Source organism: Pan paniscus, chromosome 13, assembly GCF_029289425.2.
Source record: "Pan paniscus chromosome 13, NHGRI_mPanPan1-v2.0_pri, whole genome shotgun sequence".
In the NCBI taxonomy this organism is placed as follows: Eukaryota; Metazoa; Chordata; class Mammalia; order Primates; family Hominidae; genus Pan; species Pan paniscus.
The window spans coordinates 120949552-120973537 of NC_073262.2; the positions used below are offsets into that span (position 1 = coordinate 120949552).

General features: G+C 51.5%; 1 protein-coding gene and 1 non-coding gene across 3 annotated transcripts in view; both read left to right on the plus strand.

Annotated features, from left to right (window-relative positions):
* Positions 1-23986, plus strand: part of PNKD (PNKD metallo-beta-lactamase domain containing) — a 76367-nt gene that overhangs the window by 46898 nt on the left and 5483 nt on the right. The window contains exons 1-4 of one of the 2 annotated variants that reach the window (XM_003818603.5): positions 5560-6073; positions 22439-22554; positions 22685-22797; positions 23384-23442. In XM_003818603.5, the coding sequence (XP_003818651.2) occupies positions 5910-6073; positions 22439-22554; positions 22685-22797; positions 23384-23442 (452 nt within the window). In that variant the 5' untranslated portion in view covers positions 5560-5909. Of the gene's footprint in view, positions 1-5559; positions 6074-22438; positions 22555-22684; positions 22798-23383; positions 23443-23986 lie in introns of those variants that run through there. The other variant, XM_003818604.5, reaches the window with a different exon arrangement.
* On the plus strand, positions 11221-11321 carry LOC112439211 (small nucleolar RNA U13). Its single transcript, XR_003027506.1, has one exon. It is a non-coding gene; the product is annotated as a small nucleolar RNA U13 (small nucleolar RNA).

Below are 23986 nucleotides of genomic sequence, written 5' to 3' on the forward strand. Positions count from 1 at the left end.
AAAACTGCTGTGCTATGATGTTGAATGAGCCATGCTTGTTGGAATTACCTGATGGCAGGAATCAGGCAGGAAGACTAAAAACAGGTGTTGAAATCCTTAGAGAGTCTGGGCTGATCAGTGTATGGGACTGATGAGGAGCGGTGGAAAGAAGTTTGTACATGAGTCAGGAAGAGCAATGGCCTTGGCCTGGACTATTGCTAGTGCATCCCTTTCCAACCTGGAGACAATGTAGGAGACTAAAGGCTTCCACTGCAGAAGGCAGGGCAGTGAGAGAGAAGGGAGGGAATAGAAGACAGGGATCATATTCAGTCCAGACAGGCTGGGAGCTCTGTGAGAAGGCAGAGGACGTTGGGGAAGGATTTGTTTCAGACCAAACCAGAGTTCTGCAGGGTACAGCAAAATGGCTCAGACGGGAGTCCATGAGAAAATGGTCCACGAGGGAAAGTGAGCTTTGGTTGGGGATAACAGATGAGGGGATGGACTGGGCTAAGCAGAGGCCAGATTATCCCAGTCACCACTTCTGCACTGGGTTCACTTTTCTAAACTGAACTAATTTCTCCACCCAGGTCTGACAAGATGTCTCTTTTCTCTAACATTTAAACAGCTCCAACCATCTCAGCTCCTTCATGATTGTTTCGTCATCATCACCATCGTCACTGTCATCATCATCATCATCATCACCAGTGATTTCCTGAATGCCAACCAAGCACCAGTCATCAAGCATGAGCCACAGTGCAAAGATGGAGGCAGGCTCTCCATTCTAAGGGAACCTCTCAGGCCAGTAGGGAAGGCAAGATTCAGACACCAGGGACAGGCAGCCTGGGATGACAGGTGGAACAAGGAGGAGACACAAGAACCCCCACCCCAACCCAGGAACCCACATCACAGGCCAGACCTGCATGATCGCCAGGCACCCGACTCGGGTTATGAAGGTGTCTCTCCTAAGAGAGTGGCAGAAGCAAACTTTAGCCTTGGCAGTGCGCCTCAAGCTGCTCAGGGGAGAAGTCACGGCCAAAGCCCTGGAGTGCATGGGTTCTTTAGCCATGGTTCTCCTGCAGCTTCCTCTGATATTATGAAGCGCCTGCCGCCACCAGGCTTGTTCTGACTCCCTTCCATGATCCACCCTTCTGAGTGGGGTTTGGCTTCTGTACAGCTCTCCTGTGGGCACTGAGCCCACTAGTCAGAGCAAGAGGGCTCCAGTCTCTGGACAGTCACAGTGCTTGGTGGCAAAACATAAATTGTCATTCATTCATGCCTTGTTTCTGTCATTCACTCATTCATTCAGCAGATACTTAACTGAACACCTGCTCTGGGCCAGGTATTATTGACACCACTGGGAATACAGTGGTGCCAACATAGGTCCCTCCCTGACTTCATGGGGCTAACATTCCAGTGGGAGTAACAGAAAAGATCCACAAAATAACATCACATTGTGAAAAGTGCTATGAAAGTGAAGGACGTAAGCACAGTAATATTAGTAATAGAGAGTGAGGAGGTGGTGAGCAAAGGCCTCATAGAGGGAGTAACATTTTTTCTTTAATTTGATGTATACTTTACATATAGTAAAGTGCACAAATCTTTTCTTTTTTTTTCCTTTTTTTTTTTTTTTTTTTTTTTGAGACAGAGTCTTGCTCTGTCGCCCAGGCTGGATGCAATGGTATGATTTCGGTTCACTGTAACCTCCACCTCCTGGGTTCAAGTGACTCTCCTGCCTCAGCCTCCCGAGTAGCTGAGACAAGAGGCTTGTGCCACCATACCCGGCTAACTTTTGTATTTTTAGTAGAGACGGGGTTTCACTATGTTGGCCAGGCTGGTCTCGAACTCCTGACCTTGTGATCCGCCCTCATCAGCCTCCCAAAGTGTTGGGATTATAGGCGTGAACCACTGCACCTGGCCGTGCACAAATCTTTAATGTACAACTTGGCGAGTTTTTCAATTTGCATATGTCAGACTCTCAACCTCTGTACTGCAGACATTGGGGCCATTTGTCCTGGGGACTGTCTTTCTTGTTTGTCTTTTTTTTTTTTTTTTTGAGATGGAGTATTGCTTTATCACCCAGGCTGGAGTGCCGTGGCATGATCTTGGCTCACTGCAACCTCCGCCTCTTAGGTTCAAGCAGTTCTCCTGCCTCAGCCTCCTGAGTAGCTGGGATTACAGGCACACACCACCATACCTGGCTAATTTTTGTATTTTTAGTAGAGACGGGGTTTCACTGTGTTGGTCAGGCTGGTCTCAAACTCCTGACCTCGTGATCTGCCCACCTCAGCCTCCCAAAGTACTGGGATTACAGGCGTGAGCTATCATGCTCAGCCCTGTCTTGTGTATTATAGGATGTTTAGCAGCATCCCTGGCCTCTACCCACTAAATGTCAGTAACATTCCTCCCCACACAGTTGTGACCATCAAAAATGTCCCCAGACATTGCCATATATCTTCTGGGAGGCGAAATCGCCACTGTTGAAAGCCACTGGCATATGCCATGTAGCCAGCACTCAGCTCAAGATACAGGTTATTTCCACATGGAGGGGTTGGCATTTGAGCTGACACCCAACAGCTAAGAAGCTGCCTCCAATTCAGAGAACTGGGGAAGGAATGTTTCAAGGGGAGGGAGCATAGGCAAAGGCCCTGAGGTGGGAATGAGCGTGGCACATTTGAGGAAGTGTGGCTGGTCCGTGGTGACAAGGGAAAGGCATCTGAGGAGGTTGAAGAGACAGGCTGGGCCCTATTGAGCAGGGGCTTTGTGGGATACGGTTAGGAGTCTGACATTTCAAAGAACGTTTGTGAGTATTTAATATGTACCTGGCACTATACCAGACACTGGAGAGTTGAAGATGAATAAATTAAATCCTTGGCCCTACTCTTTTTTGCTTTTATTACTATTTTTAATTGACACACAATAATTGTACATATTTATGGGGCACAGTATGATAGTTTGATACATGTATACAATGCGTAATGATCAAATCAAGGTAATTAGCATATCCATCACCTCAAACATTGATCATTTCTTTGTGCTGGGAACATTCAAAGTCTGCCCTTCTAGCTATTTGAAAATATGCAGGCCAGAGCCTGTGGCTCATGCCTGGAGTCCCAACTACCGAGGAGGCTGAAGCGGGAGGATTGCTTGAACCCTGGAGTTTGAGGCTGCAGTGAGCTATGATTGTGCCACTGCACTCCAGCCTGAGTGACAGAGTGAGACCCTGTCTCTATTTTTAAAAAAAAGTATGAATAAGACCCAGAGTTGGCACAAAAGGGGACATGCTTAAGCCCATGAAGGATCCTGCTGGGAGGGTTCAAGAAGAGCTTTCTTGGAGAGATCACACCCAATTTGAGTCTTTGGGGAACAAAGGATAAATGGCACTCCACGCAGAAGGCACAGTATGTGCAAAGGCATGGGGGTGTGAAACAATATGATAGCTTGAGACAATACCTAAGTAGTTAAGTATTCTAGGGTATAAAGTGCAGGAGAGGGGTAATAATAAGGCATCAGCCTGGATGGGATAGAAAATTCTTATGGCAGAGGAAGTGAAACTAAAGCCCACTTGCAGCAGACATTAGAAGTCTTCCAGAACAGTCTAAGGGTGGGGTTATGGCTCCCTGGGCCTGCATGACTCCCCTAAAACACTCACCCTCACTCCTTTTCCCAGTCCCGCCTTGACTCCATATGTTTCATCAAACATATCTTGGATTTATTATCTATAATCTTGTTAATTGTCTGGCTTGAGATTTAGAATTTGGTCATCTCTGTGTTCTCTACAAGCTCATGCTTGAGCATGCATTTCCTGTTTCAGATTACAGGACTGCATTTTAATTTCTTGATAGAATGCCTGATATAGCCTTACTTGGCACAGCCTTACCTGCAGAAAGTTGTGTGCACAATGACTTTTGATGATGCCTCCATGATCCTTCACTTTGCATGTACAGACACAGACACGGCGATGCAAACTCCTGCATCCTACAAGGGTCATCTGCAAATTGGCTTATCAGTTTTCTCACTCCTCTGCCTCCTCTGCTGTACCAGCCCTTTATATGCCAGGCACTGAGAAGCAACCTAATTACAGGCGAGGAGACAGGGAGGGAGCAGGCCATAGGCTCTGTCCCTCAAGATGTACCCACATAGAAGAAACTCCATGTCTGTCTGGGTTTTCTGGATTAAACCCAGATTCAGGTATTGGAATTACAATTCAGTTTGAAGATAATTTAACATATCCCTCACCCATCTCCCTCCCAGAATCTCCCAGCAGCAGCAGAGGTGAGCTTGACTTTTTTTTTTTTTTTTTTTTTTGAGACGGAGTCTCGCCCTGTCACCTAGGCTGGAGTGTCACAATCTCAGCTCACTGCAACCTCCACCTCCCGGGTTCAAGCGATTCTCCTGCCTCAGGCTCCCGAGTAGCTGGGACTACATGCGCATGCCACCATGCCAGGCTAATTTTGTATTTTTAGTAGAGACGGGGTTTCACCGTGTTAGCCAGGATGGTCTCGATCTCTTGACCTAGCGATCCGCCGGCCTCAGCCTCCCAAAGTGCTGGGATTAAGCGTGAGCCACCGCTCCCGGCCGAGCTTGACTCTTTTTTTTTTTTTTTTTTTTTTTGAGCCGGAGTCTTGCTCTAGAGTGCAATGGCACGATCTCGACTCACCGCAACTTCTGCCTCCTGGGTTCAAGCGATTCTCCTGTCTCAGCCTCCCGAGTAGCTAGGATTACAGGCAGGCGCCACCATGCCTGGCTAATTTTGTATTTTTAGTAAAGACGGGGTTTCTCCATGTTGGTCAAGCTGGTCTCCAACTCCCGACCTCACGTGATCCGCCCCCCTCGGCCTCCCAAAGTGCTGGGATTACAGGCGTGAGCCACCGCGCCTGGCCGAGCTTGACTCTTTAGAGCATTTCCTTCCCTTCCTGTCCTGGGCCAGAGCTAGGGCTGGAGCCAAAACAAGCCCAGCCCTGGCTCCTGTGCCTAAATTTGTAGATTTCACCACCACCACGCCTGTCCTCACACCTGCTTCCATTCCAGGGACCTTAACAACTTCTAGAATCCATCAGGAGGGCAGCAGTGAGGGAGCTGGGAACGGTGATGTGGAAATCGCCCTGGGTTTGGGAGTGGGAATGCCCCAGCCCTAGGCCCCTCTGTGCCACCCATGGCTACATATCCTAGGTCATGTTGCTCCTCCAGAGCTTGTGTGGCCTCTTCCTATCCTTCAGGGCAGGACTTATATGTCGTCCGCTGGGGAGGCCCTCCCCCATCTAAGCTGGCCCTCTCTGTGCTCCATATCATTGCCCCCTCCTTGACTTCCTTTCGCAATTTATCACGCGCATATGTATGTGTATGCATAAACAGATATAATTTTGTTTGCTTGCTTATTTGGTTCGTCGCCTCACTAGATTCCGGACTGTGGGCTCCAGGAATGCAGACAGTGTGCCTTTGACCCTTACATCCTCCTCAGAGCCTGGCAGAGTGCCAAGTACATAGGAGGAGCTAGAAAAGTAATTCGGCGAATGAATAAATCCATGAATGGCAGCTGACCCAGATGATCTCTCAGGTTTCTGCCAGTTGAGAAAGTGTAGCAGTGCCCTGGACGGGGAGGCGGGCGGGGCGAACTGCGAGCTCCTGCCCCTTCCCAGGGCTCAGGCGACTGTGGACCCCGATCAGCGCAGGCTCGCGGCCCGCTGTGGCCCCGCCTCCTGGCCGCCAGCCGGGGGCGGAGCCAGGCCGCCCCCCAAGCCGGGTGGCCTTCGGGGTGCTTGCCCGGCTGGAGGTGGTGAGGGGGCGGGTCCAAAGGAGAGGTCAATGGGCGGGGCGGGGCCACAACGCCCCCACGTCCAGAGCCGGCAGGCAGGTTCCCCGCGGGGGGCCGGGGCTGGGCCGTTGCCTAGCAACGCCGAGCCCCGCCCGGCCGGCGCGCGCCTGCCCCCAGCATGGCTTGGCAGGGCTGGCCCGCGGCGTGGCAGTGGGTCGCCGGCTGCTGGCTCCTCCTCGTCATTGTCCTCGTCCTACTTGTGAGCCCCCGCGGCTGCCGAGCGCGGCGGGGCCTCCGCGGTCTGCTCATGGCGCACAGCCAGCGGCTGCTCTTCCGAATCGGGTTAGTGCCCGGGCTCCGAAGCGTGCGGGCTCGGGAGGCGGGCGCGCTGGGAGAGGGGACTGGGAGGCGGGGGCTGGAGCTGGGGGTGGGCGTGGCGGTTAGGAAGGGGCTTGGTCTAAGGGAAGAGGGATCGAGGAGACGGACTGGAGAAGCCACTGAGTTGGGGGGCCTGAGGGATTTGGGGGGCTGGACAGTTGGGATAAGCTGGGGAAGGAGGATCGGAGAGGCGGGCCAGGGTGGCCACGGAAGGAGGGCGTGAGAGGACATCTGGAGAAAAGTGCCACAGAAGGGGCTGGAGACCAGGAAGCTGGACAGGGGGATAGTGCAGGAGCCAGGCTGGGAAGACCGTCCCTGTCCGGGGGTGAGGTCAGCAGATGCCCGGGCTCCGATGGCAAGTGCCGGAGAGAAGGAATGCCTCCCACCGTCTGACATTTAAAACCGCCAACTCCTTTCGTATGTCCTTGTCCCACTCCCCAGCATCCAACTCCTCACCAGTCAAGTTAGGTTCTTCTGTCCCAAGCAAGAGTCCCAACCCTGTTGGATTCCAGTATGTCCCTTTCCTTCTAACCAAAGCCTGGCCCGTGTGGAAGCCCCAGGCTGTGAAATCTGACCCCACTGACTCTGCCCACTTTTCCAGTGATTTGTCTCCATCGACCCTCCCCCGCTCACTCTGCCCTCCTGCCTCCCTCTACCCCTTCCTTCCTGGCCCCAGGGGAGGGTGGTGCCTAGCAAGCACTGTTCAGCCCCAGGGACACTGAGAGGCAGGGAAGAAGACAGGCCTCCGAGGGCCCCTGTCCCCTTCCTACTACCAGCCTGGCCATGGGTCAGGACCTCAAGCCCCAGTTTAGGGACAGTAATGTTGGGGATGGGAATTGTGAGAGCCCTGGCCACAGGCCAGGTTGTGGGGAGAGCCTAAGCCTGGGAATTTCCCGAGCTTCCGAGCAGACATTGTGCAATTCACCCTCTCCTCCCCAGACCACCCCACACGCCCAGAAGCTTCAGGCCCAGGATTCCACTCACAGTCTAAGAAATGCAGATATAAAGGCAGGAAAACTAGAAAAACATGGTGCTGGAGGGTGGGGTGGGAATCTTGTGTTTGTGCCTTTTGGGGCATTCACATCTCTAATATCCTAAACCTTGGTCGCAGTTTAGATAATGTGCCAAGTAAGTTACCATTGCTCTGCACGTTGCATTAAAATAATGAGATTGAAAAATATTTAGGCCAGGTGCGGTGGCTCACGCCTGTAATCCCAGCACTTTGGGAGGCTGAGGCAGGTGGCTCTCCTGAGGTCAGGAGTTCGAGACCAGCCTGGCCAACATGGTGAAACGCCATCTCTACTAAAAATACAAAAATTAGCTGGGCACGGTGGTGAGCGCCTGTAATCCCAGCTACTCAGGAGGCTGAGGCAGGAGAATTGCTTGAAGCTGGGAGAGGGAGGTTGCAGTAAGCCGAGATCGCAGCCATTGCACTCCAGCCTGGGCGACAGAGTGAGACTCCGTCTCAAAAAACAAAAAAAAGAAAAAGAAAAAGAAAATCCCAAACATGAAGGTATCTAAATAATTTTCTTTTTTTCTTTTTTTTTTTTTTTGAGACGGAGTCTCACTCTGTCACCCAGGCTGGAATGCAATGGCGTGATCTCGGCATGGTGAAACAGGGTTTCACCGTGTTGGTCAGGCTGGTTGCAAACTCCTGACCTCATGATCTGCCCACCTCAGCCTCCCAAAGTGCTGGGATTACAGGCATGAGCCACCGCACCCGGCCTTTTTTTTTTTTTTTTTTTTTTTTTTTTTTGAGACGGGCTCTTGCTCTGTTCCCTAGGCTGGAGTGGTGCAGTGGCACAATCTCAGCTCACTGCAACCTCCGCCTCCCAGGTTCAAGCAATTCTCCTGCCTCAGCCTCCTGAGTAGCTGCGACTACAGGCACCTGCTACCATACCCAGCTAATTTTTGTATTTTCAGTAGAGATGGGGTTTCATCATGTTGGTCAGGCTGGTCTTCAACTCCTGACCTCATGATCTGCCCACCTTGGCCTCCCAAAGTGCTGGGATTACAGGTGGGAGCCATTGTGCCCAGCCCATATTTGGGATTTTTAATGAAAACATTTTCTCCCCACAAAATTTCTGGGAATTTTACAGCCTTATCTGGGGAAAGATTTTTAAATCTACTTCTAGCTTTCAAAATTAGTAAGTTTGAGGTCGTACAAATGGCCTGAGGAAGTGGAAAATAGAAGTTTCCATAAGGAACTGGAATCAGAATTCCTGAGATCAGAATGCCAGGATCACTATCTCAGAATCTTGAGGGTATGGGTATGCCTGGAACTTGAGACTTGGGACTTTACAAATCTCCAAAACTCTAATCATTGGAGAGCTTCTTCAAAATGCAGTATTTCTACAGGCTTTCCTGTGTCTGGATTTCAAGGTTGCTTTGGAATCCACTCCTCAAATTTGCAGAGAGAAGGGTGCGCCTGGAGTCAGAATTCCAGACCCTGCTCCTCATAGTCTGGGAAACAATCAGTCCAGTCCCCAGGGGGAGATGCTGCTGGCTGCTGGGAGGGAAAGGGGATATTTGCAGGAAACTGTAGGGGGGAAATGGGCAGGTGTTGGTGCTAGGGGTGCCTCCAGGAAGGATGGGGAGGGAGGGGGAACGGAATGGGACAGGACATGATGGGGAGGGGGAGGGCACATGCACTACCAACCTGAAGGTGTGGCTGGGAGGATCGCAAATAGAGGATTCTACTGGGGGTGGAAAGGCAATGATGGAAACACCAGGCTCACCAGGAGGAGAGCTGTTGGCCATGTTATCATTAGTAATCATCATCCCTGGTGTTTGGCAATTTAATAAAAGGCTTTCCTTAACCATAACTACAATTGTCTTAGGATGAGGATAACTGCGCACAGTGGCCACAGGTGAAACTGGTGAGACACATGCATTTGGGGCTCTGTGGGGCCTGGGAGACAGTGTGGATTGTAGCAAAGCACATAGCATGTGGGGTCGAACAAATCTGCTTTTGCATCCTAGTTTTGTTGCTTAGTAGCCATGTGACCTTGGACAAATAACTTCTCTGTGCCTTGGTTGTTTGCATCTATAAAGTGGGGTTGGGGATGCCTACCTCATAGGGCTCCTGTGAAGATCAAATGAAACCGCACCTAAAATACACAGGGCCTGGCTCAAAAAGAGTGTTCAGGAAATATTAGCAGGTGTTCCTGATGTGGCCTGGAGTTGGGTGGGAGAGTATCTATGGCCCTGTGTCCTTCTGGAGCTTCCTTACTTAATTCCACCCCTGTCTTCCAAGCCTGTCCTACCCACCACCCAGCAGGAAACTCCACATCCCTTCATTCAGCCAGGGAACACCTAGCTGCCCTAGGTAAGGACTGTGGGGTCCCAGATATGAACAGGTTCTGATCGCTATTCTGCAGGGAAGGGGAAAGCACAGGTGAACAGATATAAACAAGGGCCCAAACCCGGGAGGAGGCAGGCCGTGGCAAGCTCCCCAGAAGCAGCACGATACGCCTGGGGAGTCAGATCAGGAATGTGGGACTCCCCCGTGCGTGCCCCCTGCTTCATGCCTCAGTTGCCCTTTTGCCTTCTTAGGGGTAGTGGTGGGGGTTTTGCAGAACAAAGTCTTGAGGAGAGCCTCTGTCTGCAGAGGGGAGACGAATAGGACACAGGCAGGTCTGGGAGTGTCTTGCAGAGCCGAGGAGGTGGGTAGCAGCTGGCCTGTGGAGAAAGCCAGTCCTAGTGACAGCCTTCCCTCCCTGACCAAGCCCCCTCTCCATTCCTAGGCATAGAAGGTCCTTCCTGACCCTGGCAACCCTCCCTGGGACGGACCTAGCTTGCTCTACTTCTGCAAGAGGAAAGCCGTTATCTGGGGCCAATGCGTCCCACTGGCTTGATTTCAAGAGTGGCAGGAGCCTGATGGAAGGGTCCTTGAGTGAATCCTCCCAGCCCCCCGAATGAGGCCAGGTAGATGCAGTCAGCTGGGCTATCCATGTCGCAGCCTGGCAGGAGGGAAGCAGGATCCTTTTCCTTTCTGGGGCCTGTGGGACCGTGGAGAACTGTGGCCAGAGCACCCACAGCAGCCTCATGCCTCCCTGCTGCTCTCTGCTCTCCCCACTGACACAGCTTCCCCCTGCTGCCTGGTTGGTCTTCAAAGTGTGGCTCTGAGCAAGTGTCCCCTTCTGCAAGCCACAATGCCGACAGTATGGAGCCACGCCCCTCGCCCAGGCCTTTGCAGCCCTCCCACACCCCCTACAGACCTGCCCAGTTTCATCTCCCCCAGGCCTGAGCTGTTCCTGCACTTCTGTCTGACCTGTCCTGCCTTCCTTCCTCCCTACATCTCTACTGTCAAATTCTGTTGCATCTTCAAAGCTCACCTTCAAAGGTACCCAGAATGTGAACACTTCTCCCTGCCTCCACTGCCACCACTCTGGGCCAGCCAGGAGAATCGCTTGAACCCAGGAGGCAGAGGTTGCAGTGAGCCAAGATTGCGCTATTGCACTCCAGCCTGGGTGATAAGAGTGAAACTCCATCTCAAAAAAAAAAAAAAAGGAAACTGTTACTTAAGTCAGGAATGGATTACTTCTCTGCTCAAACTCCTCCAGCGAGTTCCCACCTCTCTCATGAAGTCCAAGTCCATTCGAAGAGTGGCTTCAGGGCCCTCTGTGACCTGCCCATCCTTACCACATCTTTTAGCACCCTTCAGCCTGTTCCTCTGCCTCAGCCACAGCTGGTGGCCTCTCCACGGTGCTTCAGTCCTAGCTGAGAAGTCTGGGCTAATTCTGTTTCTGCCGGTTGTAATCCCAGGCCTCAAATACACCAAGACAACCCTACCATCAGGCCTTTCTGTGGCTCCACATGGCTTGCTGCTTCACTTCCTTCAGGTCTCTGCTCAAATTTTGCCTTATTTGAGAGCCCTGCCCTGACCACCTCACATAAAAATAGCACCACCCTCACCCCTGCACCCTGTCCCCTCTCTGGCTTTATGTTCCCCCTAGTTCACATCACCATGGGACACACTAAATGTTGATTGTTTTTCTCCCCCAACCAGAATATGGCTACACAGGGGGAGAAACTTTGTTCAAGACTGTATCCCAGATTCCAGAACAGTGCCTGGCACCTAGGTGGCCTTTACTAAATGCCTCTGAATGATCCTTTTGTAATTCCTAAGTATGACTGGGTTTTCACACACATAGGTAAGATGCGCCTCCCTCAAACCTTGTGATGATGTCAGCACGGTATCCGTCTGATGTGAAAGAAAAAAAGTTTCTGAATGAATGCATGCGTGCATGAATAAATGAATGAAAAGCTTGGCTCAGGTGCCCTTTTCTCCATGAAGCCTGCCCGGCCTCCTCAGTCAAAATGAACCTCTGTCTCCAGACCGCCCCCAGCACTGTCTTCCCTCTTCGAGCTTCCCGTGCGCATTCTTGCTTGTACTGGAGTTAGGTGTTCACGGACCGGCCTTCCTGACTGCTCTCTGTGTTCCTAAGGGGCCTTGGGGCCGGGCACAGTGGCTCACACCTGTAATCCCAGCACTTTGGGAGGCCAAGGAAGGCGGATTTCTTGAGGCCAAGAGTTTGAGACCAGCCTGGTCAACATGGTGAAACCCCATCTCTACTAAAAGATACAAAAATTAACTGGGCATGGTCACGCACCCCTGTAATCCCAGCTACTCAGGAGGCTGAGGCAGGAGAATCGCTTCAAACTGGGAGGCAGAGGTTGCAGTGAGTGGAGATCGCGCCACTGCACTCCAGCCTGGACGACAGAGCAAGACTCTGTGTCAAAACAAACAATCAAGCAAAAACTAAGGGGCCTTGGAGCAGACCCGGCTCCACTAGAACCCTGTGTCCTTGGTGGCCCTCTGGGACCCTCAGGCCTAGCTCAGGGAGCTTGATCGAATCAGGAAGGCCTGGGATTGGGATGAGCGAGGAGAGAAGGAGAAAGCCACAAGAAACAAACCAAAACTAAACAAAGCCCAAAGCCCTTGGCGGGCAGGTGGCCTGGGATTACACACATGGAGACAGAACTAGCCAAGGCCTCCCAGCCAGGGCTGAGACCATGGAGAGGCCACCAGCTCTTACTGTGCTTCTGGTCCTAGCCAAGAGCCCTCAGCAGCCCCTCCCCTTCCGTCAGTGACAGATGGGCGTCCTCTGGAGAGGGCTGTGAAGTCTGGGGAAGAACCTGTCCTGGGATGGGCAGGGCGATGGCAGACCCTGACCTGGGGATCTCCTCTTTTGACCACGGAGCAGCCCTGTCCCTCTCCTGCACATGAGGAAGTCCCCATGCCCCCAGGCATGCTGGCAACTTCGGGAAACCCTTACCCTCAAGGGCTTTTTAGCTGTTTTGTTATCTTCTTCAGTTTCCTCAGTTTTGAGAATGCACAAAACATGGAGCTGCTCTCTGCATTCCTGAGGGGCCTCTAAGCAGACCTCGGGTCCCATAGAACCCTGTGTCCTGGTGGCCCTCCAGGTCCCTCAGCTCTCAGACAGGCACTTTCAGTTCTGTTTCATTAGGAGTGCCCTGTCGTTGGTGAGATGCAGAGCCTGGGCAGTCTGGGTCCTGAGGACATGAAGGGAGAAACCAGAACAGTCCCCGGCCAGGGCCCCACCAGCCTGAGCTTGCCTGTTGGGTCCCAGTGGAGTCTGGGGCCTTGTGGGATCGGAGGGCCATTTAAGGGGTGTAGGAGGAAGGGAGGAGTCAAGGCAGGTGACCCTGGCAATAGGGGCTTTCCAGATCATTCTGTGGGAGGCAGAGCCCCTGTTATGCTGCTCCCCTGCCCTCCACCCTCCTTCCTACTCCCCCTGGCCTGAGGCCGGCCCTGGGCCTAGCTGGGACAGAGGCTTGAAAACCTTCAGGCTTCTCTCAGGGCTGCCCAGGATGGTGAAATGGCCCCACGGAGGAGAGAAGAGCTTCATTGTGTGTTTTCCACTGTGTGCCAGAGGGAGGGGCATCTGGGGGGGCAGTGGCTCACTGTCCCCAGCTGTCCCACATTGCCTCCCACGGGGCTGGAGGCTCACATGCAGATACCAGAGACACCAACTGCTGGCTCACTGAGGCAAGGAGTGGAAGGTGCACTTTGACCCTACACTGGAGGTGCTGGTGCTGTCTGCAGCTGTAACCCCACAGGGAGGGTCCCTTGGGGCAGCTGCCACTTGCCCAGGCTGGCTGCTCCCCATCTTGCAGAATGGTTTTTCTGCCTCCCACCTAAGTCCCAGAGGACCAATTGGGAAATTTTATTTTCTTTTTGGTGAGGTGATGATGGGTAGTTCCTGTCCCCAGAACTGCTGAATCAAAATCTAGGAAGAGGGAGGAGGAGGAGAAGGTCAGAATCTTTTTGTTTAACCAGCACCCCCAGATCATTCTAATATAGGTGGGCCAAGGCCCATCTTAGAGAAGCACTGTCCTGGATCCCAGCTTGCTGACTGTGCCTGGGAAGCCCATGGAGAGAGCGTGAACCCACATCTGGGCCTAGGGCATCAGTATTTTCTTGTGAGTCACATGAACTTACTGGACCAGCCTGCAAGGGAGCACTCAATTTGACAGAAAGGGAAACTGAGGTTAGGGGAGTGAGTTCCTGCTTCTTGCCTCCAGCAACAGAAGAAGCCGTATCTCTGGTAGTGGCTTAAGAAACCAGGGGCCATAACATGGGGCAGTGACATCCTGGGAAGGTGGGGTGGGGGATTGGAGACAGAAGGGCACAGGTTCCAGCCGGACATGGTGGCTGATGCCTGTAATCCAAGCACTTTGGGAGGCCGAGGCAGGTGGATCACCTGAGGTCAGGAATTCAAGACCAGCCTGGCCAACATAGTGAAACCCATCTCTACTAAAAATGCAAAAAATGTGGTAGTGGGCACCTGTAATCCCAGCTACTTCGGGAGGCTGAGGCAGAAGAATCGCTTGAACCCGGGAGGCGGTGGTTGCAGTGAGCTGAGATCATGCCATTGCACTCCAGCCTGGGCAACAAGAGCGAAGCTCTGTCTCAAAAAAAAAAAAACCCAAAACAAATATACAGGATTGTTTTGCATGCTTTTTATTTTTATTTTTATTTATTTATTTTTTTTATTTTAGAGGGAGTCTTGCTCTGTCACCCAGGCTGGAGCGCAGTGGCACAATCTTGGCTCACTGCAACCTCTGCCTGCCGGGTTCAAGCAGTTCTGCCTCAGTCTCCCAAGTAGCTGGAATTACAGGCATGCACCACCATGCCCGGCTAATTTTTGTATTTTTAGTAGAGACGGGGTTTCACCATATTGGTCAGACTGGTCTCCAACTCCTGACCTCAGGTGATCCACCCACCTCGGCCTCCCAAAGCACTGGGATTACAGGCGTGAGCCACCGCGCCCAGCCATGCTTTTGTATTTTTAATGAATATAGTCATATTGTTTTCTCTGTGGTATGTCTCAGCATAACAATACGTGCTTGAGCTTTGTGAATGTTGAAACCTGTTGCTCTAGATCATGTGTTTCCCTTGCTGTGCAGTTTTCCAAGGTCTGAGTATGTTGGGATTTATTTGTACATTTTGCTGGTGGCAGTCATTTAGGGGGTTTCCGCCCTTTCACTCTTGGGAGCATGGGATTATCACTGGGCGGTACAGGAGGGGAGGAGGCAGTGCCTGCTGTGGTCTCAGTTTCCAGAAGGCCTGACTGGAAGTTGGACATTTGCTAATAAGCAGTGAGGAGCCACTGAAGACTTTTGAGCAGGAGCAAGCCTCAGCAAAATGCGGCGCTTTAGAAACTTCTTTTTGCCAGTGCTTTGCAGTTTGGGTTGGAGGTAGAGAGCTGGGGGACAGAGGCTCTTGTAAGGCCCTAGGTGAGTTTCCAGGGCCTGTTCCCACAGGTGAGGCTGTGCTGGGGGCAGTGGAAGGCAAAATTGAGAGGGATCCTGTTTTGGTTGCATATGCCAGGGAGAGGGCTAAATGCAACTGCGAGGACAGGGGGCCTTTCCCAGAAAGAGAAGAAGCAGGATGGGGAGCTGACCATGGGGACTGTCACTCACCAATTCTGCAGGCAGATGGAGGGAGAGCCTAAGCTAAGTGGCTTAGAGAGTCCTGTGGAAGCCCTTGGCAGGGCAGGGCACAGGGCTGGGGAGAGCCACTAGGTCCTCAGGCTGCTCTCCCCTTCCCTTCCTCCTTCCCCATCTCAGCCCTGCCTTCTCCTGCTTTGCCCAAAGATCAAGACCTCAGGCCAGCAAGGACTGCAACCTGTCCCTAGCCCACATCCAAGCCAGGCACAGGTGTCCTATCCCCCTGCCACCCCACCCTCTTCACCTTCAGCACCCCCTCTATCCAGGCCCCTGTCTCTCTCCCACCTGGATGACTCGGTACCTCCTGCCCCTTTTCTCCACTCAGCAGCCCAGTGAGCTCTCAGAAAGGGAGTCTGATCCTGTGCACCCTGTTCTAACAACCACCAGCCATTTTCCACTCTCTGCATGGCCTGGCCCCTGCCCACCTCACCAACCCCTTCTCCAGCACTGTTGGCCCCTCCAGCCCTGCCCAAAGACTCCGAGGCCTCCTGACAATTCCTAAAATTCCACACTCCTCCTGCCTTGGTGCCACATCACCCAGAACCGTCCATGCCGCTGGCTCGGTCTTGCAGTTTCCAGCACGAATGTCACCCTCTGGGGACGAGGCCTTCCCTGGGCACCCTGTCTACAGTAGGGCCTCTTCCCTTCCGGCCACTCTTTTCCACCCCCAGCCATAGTTACTGGCAGTTTGCTGACTAATCCGGTTTCTGGTTTAATGTCTGTTGGCCCTCCCTTTCCCCACATTACAAGCTCCCCGAAAGCAGGACCCCTTCTGCCTTGTTTCTGCTGTCTCCACTGTGTCCATCATGCACAGTATTTGCCAGATACAGCGAGTGACAGGGAGGGGCCTTGTTTACTGCGGCTTCTTGGTGCAGAGTCCCTGCCCGCACAGATCTGTCCTTTCTTAGGGACAGAACCTGGGAATATGTAATCAGCATTTAGTAAGGGGAGGCAGGGAGCTTATCACCCCTCCCAGATGTGCATGACCCTGCTCTAGCAGCTGGGAGGACTTCCTGGCTGAATTTGGGAAGGAAACAACAGTTGCTAAACATCTTCCACTTGCCAGGCTCTCGGCTGAGTGCTTTACATTAGTTTTCTTATTTTAGGCACTTAATCTTCACACAGTCCTTCGGGGTAAGTCACAGCATTGCCATGTTATAGATGAGGAACCTCATCTGTGAAACTCATGACTTGCCCAAGGTCACAGAGTCAACAGGGGCCAGGCTATGATGGGAGCCCAGATCTTTCTGTTGCCAGAGCCTCTGTTCTTTCCATAAGCCCATGTAGCGAGAAATGAAGACAGGAATGGGACTCAGGCATCGGTGCAAGGTGGTGTCTGTCAGAGGAAAGGGTGATTTTATTTAATTTTATTTTTTAACTTTTCATTTTGGGCCAGGCGCCGTGGCTCACACCTATAATCCCAACACTTTGGGAGGCCAAGGCGGGTGGATCACCTGAAGTCAGGAGTTCCAGACCAGCCTGGCCAACATGGTGAAACCCTGTCTCTACTAAAAATACAAAAATTAGCCGGGCGTGGTGGCGGGCACCTGTAATAGCAGCTTCTAAGGATGCTGAGGCAGGAGAATTGCTTAAACCCGGGAGATGGAGGTTGCAGTGAGCCGAGATCATGCCACTGCACTCCTGCCTGGGTGACAGAGCAAGTCTCAGTCTAAAAACAAACAAACACAACTTTTCATTTTGAAATGATTTCAGACTTGTCAAAATAGTATATAGCATTCCCATATGCCTCTCGCCCCTGAATACTACCGTCTTTCATAATCGCAGTACAGTCATCAAAACCAAGAAATTAACATCAATACTATCCTATGAAGTACTCTCAGAGCTTACTCAAATTCACTATTTTTCCCCGCTGTTGCCCTTTCTCTGATCTAGAATCCAGTCCAGAATCCCATGTTGCATTTATCTCCTGGTCTCCTCCAGTCTGGGACAGTTTCTCAGTCTATCTTTCATCTTGTCAATACATTTGAAGAGTAGAGCCTGGGCAACATTTGAAGAGTAGAGCCTGGGCAATCATCTCTACTAAAAATTTAAAAAACTAGCTGGCATGGTGGCACGCACCTGTAGTCCCAACTACTCAGGAGGCTGAGGCGGGAGGATCGCTTGAGCCCAGGACATTAAGGCTGCAGTGAGCTATGGATCACATCACCGCACTCTTGACCTGGGCGACAGAGCAAGACCCAAAAAAAGAATTATGGATTTGCATTTTTGGCACAAATACCACAGAAGTGATCTTATGCCCTCCTCGGTGCATCATACCAAGAGGCAAATGATGTCTATATATTGTTACTGGTGAGATTAACTTTGATCACTGGCTTAAGGTGGAGTCAGCCAGGTTTCTATGGCCTTTATAATTAGTGGTTATTTTGTGAAGGAGATACTTTGAGATTATGCAAATATCCTCTTTCTCATCATACTTGGGTGATTTGACTGGGGTCTCCAGGTGTTAAGAGTGTGCTCTTGTGTGTTAGAAACTGTCGGTGTTAGCCTGGGAGCGAATCAAGACATCTTCTCTTCAAAAAAATAATGAAAATAATTAGCTGGGCATGTCTGCTCATGCCTGTAGTCCCAGCTACTCAGGATACTGAGGTGGAAAATCGCTTGAACCCCAGCGTTTCAGGCTTCAGTGAGCTGTGACTGAGCCACCACACTCCAGCCTGGCTGACAGAGCAAGATCTCATCTCTTTAAAAAATAAATAAATAAATATAAATATAAATAAAAAAGGGCTGGGCGCGGTGGCTCACGCCAGTAATCCCAGCACTTTGGGAGACTGAGGCAGGCAGATCACCTGAGGTCGGGAGCTCTAGACCAGCCTGATCAACATGGAGAAACCCTATCTCTACTAAAAATACAAAATTAGCCGGGCGTGGTGTCGCATGCCTGTAATCCCAGCTACTTGGGAGGCTGAGGCAGGAGAATTGCTTGAACCTGGGAGGTGGAGGTTGCGGTGAGCCAAGATCACGCCATTGCACTCCAGCCCAGGCAACAAGAGTGAAACTCCATCTGGAAAAAAAAAAATGTTAATTGTCCTGTCTGTCCTACTAGATAGAACCTTCACAAGGACAGTGAGTTTGCCTTGCTCAGTGTGTGTTCAGTGCCTGGCCAATAGCAAGGATTCAGTAAATATTGTTGAAGAAATGAAAATGTAAGTTGGCCAAATCTAATTTAGAAATAAAACCAAAAAAAAGAAGGCCTACGAAAAAGGAACATAAAGACAAATAAAGGTTGGCAAAGCCCTTCAACCATGTGCCCAGATTGCCAATCAATATAAACCCATGGGTACATAGAGCAGACAGTGCAGTGATTAAACTTTACCTAAATCATTTCTACAAATTGCCATGGAAACCTGCTTGGTTTTGACCCAACTGCTTGCAGACAAATCAGCTAGCTCTCACCTTAGGGGTCTGAAGAGCGGCTGCCCCTGCTCCCACATACACAGTCAATCCTTGTAGAGACTTAGGGTCAGCCAGGCGTGGTGGCTCATGTCTGTAATCCCAGCACTTTGGGAGGCCAAGGCAGGTGGATCATGAGGTCAAGAGATTGAGACCATCTTGGCCAACATGGTGAAACCCCGTCTCTACTAAAAGTACAAAAATTAGCCGGGCGTGGTGGTGGGTGCCTGTAATCCCAGCTACTCGGGAGGCTGAGGCAAGAGAATCACTTGAACCCGGGAGGCAGAGGTTGCAGTGAGCCAAGATCGTGCCACTGCACTCCAGCATGGTGACAGAGTGAGACTCCATCTCAAAAAAAAAAAAAAAAAAAAAAAGTTTGGAAAAAATAGCCATTAAAAGTACTAAAATATGAAGCTTTTTTTCTTCTACAATCTCTATTTTGACCTGTGATGTTTTTAATTTGCTATTTAATGTCATTCTAAGTAAGAAGCGTTTAAATTATTAGCAGGAATTTTACCATTTGCTTAATATTGTGCAATGCCTGTTTTAAATACAAATATAAGAACATTTAACTCCTGTAGAATCACAGAAACTACATAATTAATATTTCTTAGCTTATACATGGATGTGTATTTAGTTCTTACCAGGACAGGGTCTCCTCTGTCACTCAGACTGGAGTGCAGTGGTGCAAACATGGCTCACTGCAGCCTTGACCTCCTGGGTTCAGGTGATCCTCCCACCACAGCCTCCCAAGTAGCTGGGACCACAAGTGCATGCCACCATGCCTGCCTAATTTTTGCATTTTTAGTAGAGACAGGGTCTCGCCATGTTGCCCAGTCTGGTCTCAAAATCCTGGGCTCAAGCACTTCTTCCATCACCACCTCCCAAAGTGCTGGGATTACAGGAGTGAGTCACCACACCTGGCCTTCAATTCTTTTTTTTTTTTTTTTTTTTTTCAGACAGAGTTTCACTCTTGTTGCCCAGGCTGGAGTACAATGGTGTGATCTTCTTGGCTCACTGCAACCTCCGCCTCCCAGGTTCAAGCGATTCTCCTGCCTCAGCCTCCCAAGTAGCTGGGATTACAGGCGCCCACCACCACACCCTGTTAATTTTTGTATTTTTAGCAGAGATGGGGTTTCACCATGTTGGCCAGGCTCGTCTCCAATTCCTGACCTCAAGTGATCTACCAGCCTCTGCCTTCCAAAGAGCTGGGATTACAGGTGTGTGCCACTGCACCCAGCCTTCAATTCTTTTTTTTTTTTTTTTTTTTTTGAGATGGAGTCTCACTCTGTCGCCCAGGCTGGAGTGCAGTGGTGAGATCTCGGCTTACTACAACCTCAGCCTCCCAAGTAGCTAGAATTACAGGCACCTGCCACCACACCCAGCTAATTTTTGTAGTTTTAGTAGAGATGGGGTTTCACCATCTTGGCCAGGCTGGTCTTGAACTCCTGACCATGTGATCCACCTGCCTTGGCCTCCCAAAGTTCTGAGATTACAGGCATGAGCCACCGCGCCCGGCCTTCAATTCTTAATACGTGCACATTCTGCCAGCACTGTTGGCTTGCTAGTTAATAAGGAAGGATGGAAAGGAAAAGGATGGATTGGTTACCCTATCTTCCCTTTCCTTTCTATATCGCTATTTGCAGCATAAATAGGTGGATAACACAAAAGCAAGAAAGGATGCAGCAGAGTTCCTTGGTCACTCGTGTTTCTTAGAACACCTCTGTCTTTGTGCACTTGAAGCACGTTCTAGTTTGAACTGAAAGCTTGGCCTCTTGGGTCAGTCATAGGTGTGCACTCGCCTTGTACTTGCTTTGAGTCTTGTTGAACTCCCATGCATTGTGTGTCCCCCAGATTTGTGTGCTCATGGGCATTGCAGACTCTGTATAGGTATGATAAGCGAGGAACAGAGCACACTCACTGTGTGTGTCTCTTGCTCCCTGCATGTCCCACTGTCCTATCAGGTTCCACTTGCAAGACACAAGGTCAAAGATAAAATCATTAAGAATTTCAGGGTCGGGCACGGTGGCTCACCCCTGTAATCCCAGCACTTTCGGAGGCCAAGGTGGGCAAATCACGAGGTCAAGAGATCGAGACCATCCTGGCCCACATGGTGAAACCCCATCTCTATTAAAAATACAAAAATTAGCTGGGTGTGGTGGTGCACGCCTCTAGTCCCAGCTACTCGGGAGGCTGAGGCAGGAGAATCGCCTGAACCTGGGAGGCACAGGTTGCAGTGAGCTGAGATTGCACCACTGCACCACTGCACCCCTGCCTGACGACAGAGCGAGACTCCCTCTCAAAAACAAACAAACAAAAAAGAATTTCAGGCTCGGCCAGGCACAGTGGCTCACACCTGTAATCCCAGCACTTTGAAAGGCCGAGGCAGGTGGATCACCTGAGGTCAGGAGTTTGAGACCAGCCTGGCCAACGTGGCAAAACTCTGTCTCTACTAAAAATACAAAAAATTGCCGGGCATGGTGGTGTGAGCCTGTAATCCCAGCTACTCGGGAGGCTGAGGCAGGAGAATCACTTGAACCTGGGAGGTGGAGGTTGCAGTGAGCCGAGATTGCACCACTGCACTCCAGTCTGGGCAACAGAGCGAGACTCTGTCTCAAAAAAAAAAAAAAGAATTTCAGGTGGGACACGGTGGCTCACACCTGTAATCCCAACACTTTGGGAGGCCAAGGCAGGAGGATTTGTTGAGCCCAGGAGTTCGAGACCAGCCTAGACAACAAACTGAGACCCCATCTCTACAAAAAAGATAATTGGGATTACAGGTGCCCACCACCACACCCGGCTAATTTTTGTATTTTTAGTAGAGACGGGGTTTCACCATGTTAGTCAGGCTGGTCTCGAACTCCTGACCTCAGATGATCCACCTGCCTCGGCCTCCCAAAGTGCTGGGATTACAGGCGTGAGACACCACACCCAGCCTCAGATGATTTTTTTTTTTTTTTTTTTTGAGACAGGGTCTTGTTTTGTCACCCAGGCTAGAGTACAGTGGTGCAATCATGGCTTACTGCAGCTTCACCCTCCCGGGCTCAAGCAATCCTCCTGCCTCAGCTACCTGAGTAGCTGGGACCACAGGCGTGTGCCACCACGCCCAGCTATTCTTTTTTTTTTTTTTTTGTAGAGACCCTATAGGGCACAGTGTTGCCCAGGCTGGTCTCGAACTCCTGGGCTCAAGTGATCCTCTCTCCTTCCCTCCCAAGGTGCTGGGATTACAGGCGTGAGCCACTGTACCCAACCTTCTTCAGATGATCAGGATGCATGCTAAAGTTTGACCACCACTGTTCTTTCTGAAATATTTTTTCTACCTCATTTCAGCCTCCTAATTCCTACTCCTTCTTCCCTGCAAATGTCACTTCATCAGAGGTGCTAGACCCTGGGCTAGATTAAACCCCTCACTCTCCAAGTCTCTCTTTTTTTTTAGACAGAGTCTCATTCTTTGGCCTGGGCTGCAGTGCAGTGGTGCGATGCCCAATTCTCCTGCCTCAGCCTCCTGAGTAGCTGGGACTACAAGCGTGTGCCACCACACCCGACTAAGTTTTGTATTTTTAGTAGAGACAGGGTTTCGCCATGTTAGTCAGGCTGGTCTCGAACTCCTGACCTCAGGTGATCCGCCCACCTCGGCCTCCCAAAGTTCTGGGATTACAGGTGTGAGCCACTGCGCCTGGCCTCTCCAATTTTCTTCTGTGAGTTCCTCAGTTCACGTCTCCCTGATAGATTTTGAGTTCTAGGTGTGTCCGTCTCATTCTCCATCTTGTCCTGAGTGCTAAGCAGGGCAAACAGTAGGCACATAATAAGTGAGAGTGGAATTGCATTGCCTCACAGGGTGACCAAAGGAATGGAGATGTGGGGCCTGCAGGCATCACGAAGGAGTCTAGGGGAGCTAGGGAGAAAAGGCTAATCATAGGCCACCCACTCGCCCTCTAGGTACAGCCTGTACACCCGCACCTGGCTCGGGTACCTCTTCTACCGACAGCAGCTGCGCAGGGCTCGGAATCGCTACCCTAAAGGCCACTCGAAAACCCAGCCCTGCCTCTTCAATGGTGAGCTCTGACTGTCCCGGCCAGCATCCCCCATTCTGTGCCCCCACCCTCCCCGCCTGCTCCCCTTCACATACCCCAGCCCCTGGGCTCCCTGCCTGTTACCCTGCCCACAGCCCATCTCTGTCCCCAGGAGTGAAGGTGCTTCCCATCCCTGTCCTCTCGGACAACTACAGCTACCTCATCATCGACACCCAGGCCCAGCTGGCTGTGGCTGTGGACCCTTCAGACCCTCGGGCTGTGCAGGTGAGGGGAGGGCAGGGAGCAGGGGGTGCCTGGAGTCACCTTGGGGACTGGCAGTTTCGCCTTGCTAGAGAGGGCTGACCCTTGTCCGTCTGCCCGTGGGATGTGTCCCATATGCTCCATGTTCACACGTGCACATGCGCACACATAGCCTGGGGAAGGGGGGTACAGGGCATGGCTGGGCAGAAGGGGAGAGCAGGAGTCGGGGATGCAGAGCCAGAGGGCTGGGGGTGTTGGCCCAGGACTCTGGGTCTAGTGAGTTTCCAGGCTGGCTTTCACTCCCATTGGCCCCCTTCAGACCCCCTTTCTTTCTGTCACCTCTGTCTGTCAGTATCTGGGTCTCTCTGTCTTTCCCTCCCATTCCTTATTTCTCTGTGTCTACCTCTGTCTATGTACAAGTGTCCCTCTGCCTCCATGTGCCCCGTGCTTCACATTCCTGGATCTCTCCCCTCCAGCTCCATCCGTTTCCTCTGCTTCATCTCTGCATGCTCTCCTCTCCTCTCCACCAGCACCCACACTCCTGGCTCTTGCTGCTTCAAGTGTCCCTTGCATCCTGCTCCCCAGTCTCCAAACCTCCTCTCTCTCGCAGGCTTCCATTGAAAAGGAAGGGGTCACCTTGGTCGCCATTCTGTGTACTCACAAGCACTGGTAAGGGGCTCCCGTCTTCCCTGGCCCACCCTTGTCCCAGCTGGGCTTGCCAGGACTGGGCCCATTGAGGACAGCCGGGGCCAGAGATCAAGAAGTCAGTACGGGCCGGCACCCGCCTTCCTCGTGAAGTCACCTGGACACCAGCAGGGAGGGAGGAGAGGGGACAGTCTCCCACCACTCCATTGATCAAGCTTCTGAAGCCCCAGAGGGCAGGGCAGTCATTTCTCTTTCATTTCATGGGCATGTATTAGATACCTACTGCACACTGGGCATGGACAAAAGTTATGACTCTTCCATCAAGGAAATTCTAAGACCAATAGGGGAGATAGCCCTGTATCAAAGTATATAACAGCGGAGGCAAGAGGGTTGGGAGTTCAAGCCCAACCTGGGCAACATAGTGAGACCTTGTCTTCAAAAAAGAAGTATGTAATATTTAGGTAACAGTTGGCACAGGCCACAGGGATGGGAGGCCCAGGCACGGTGTGATCAGATCCACTTGGAGAATTGAAAGATGATGACCTGAGCTGAGGGTTCAGGAAGCTCG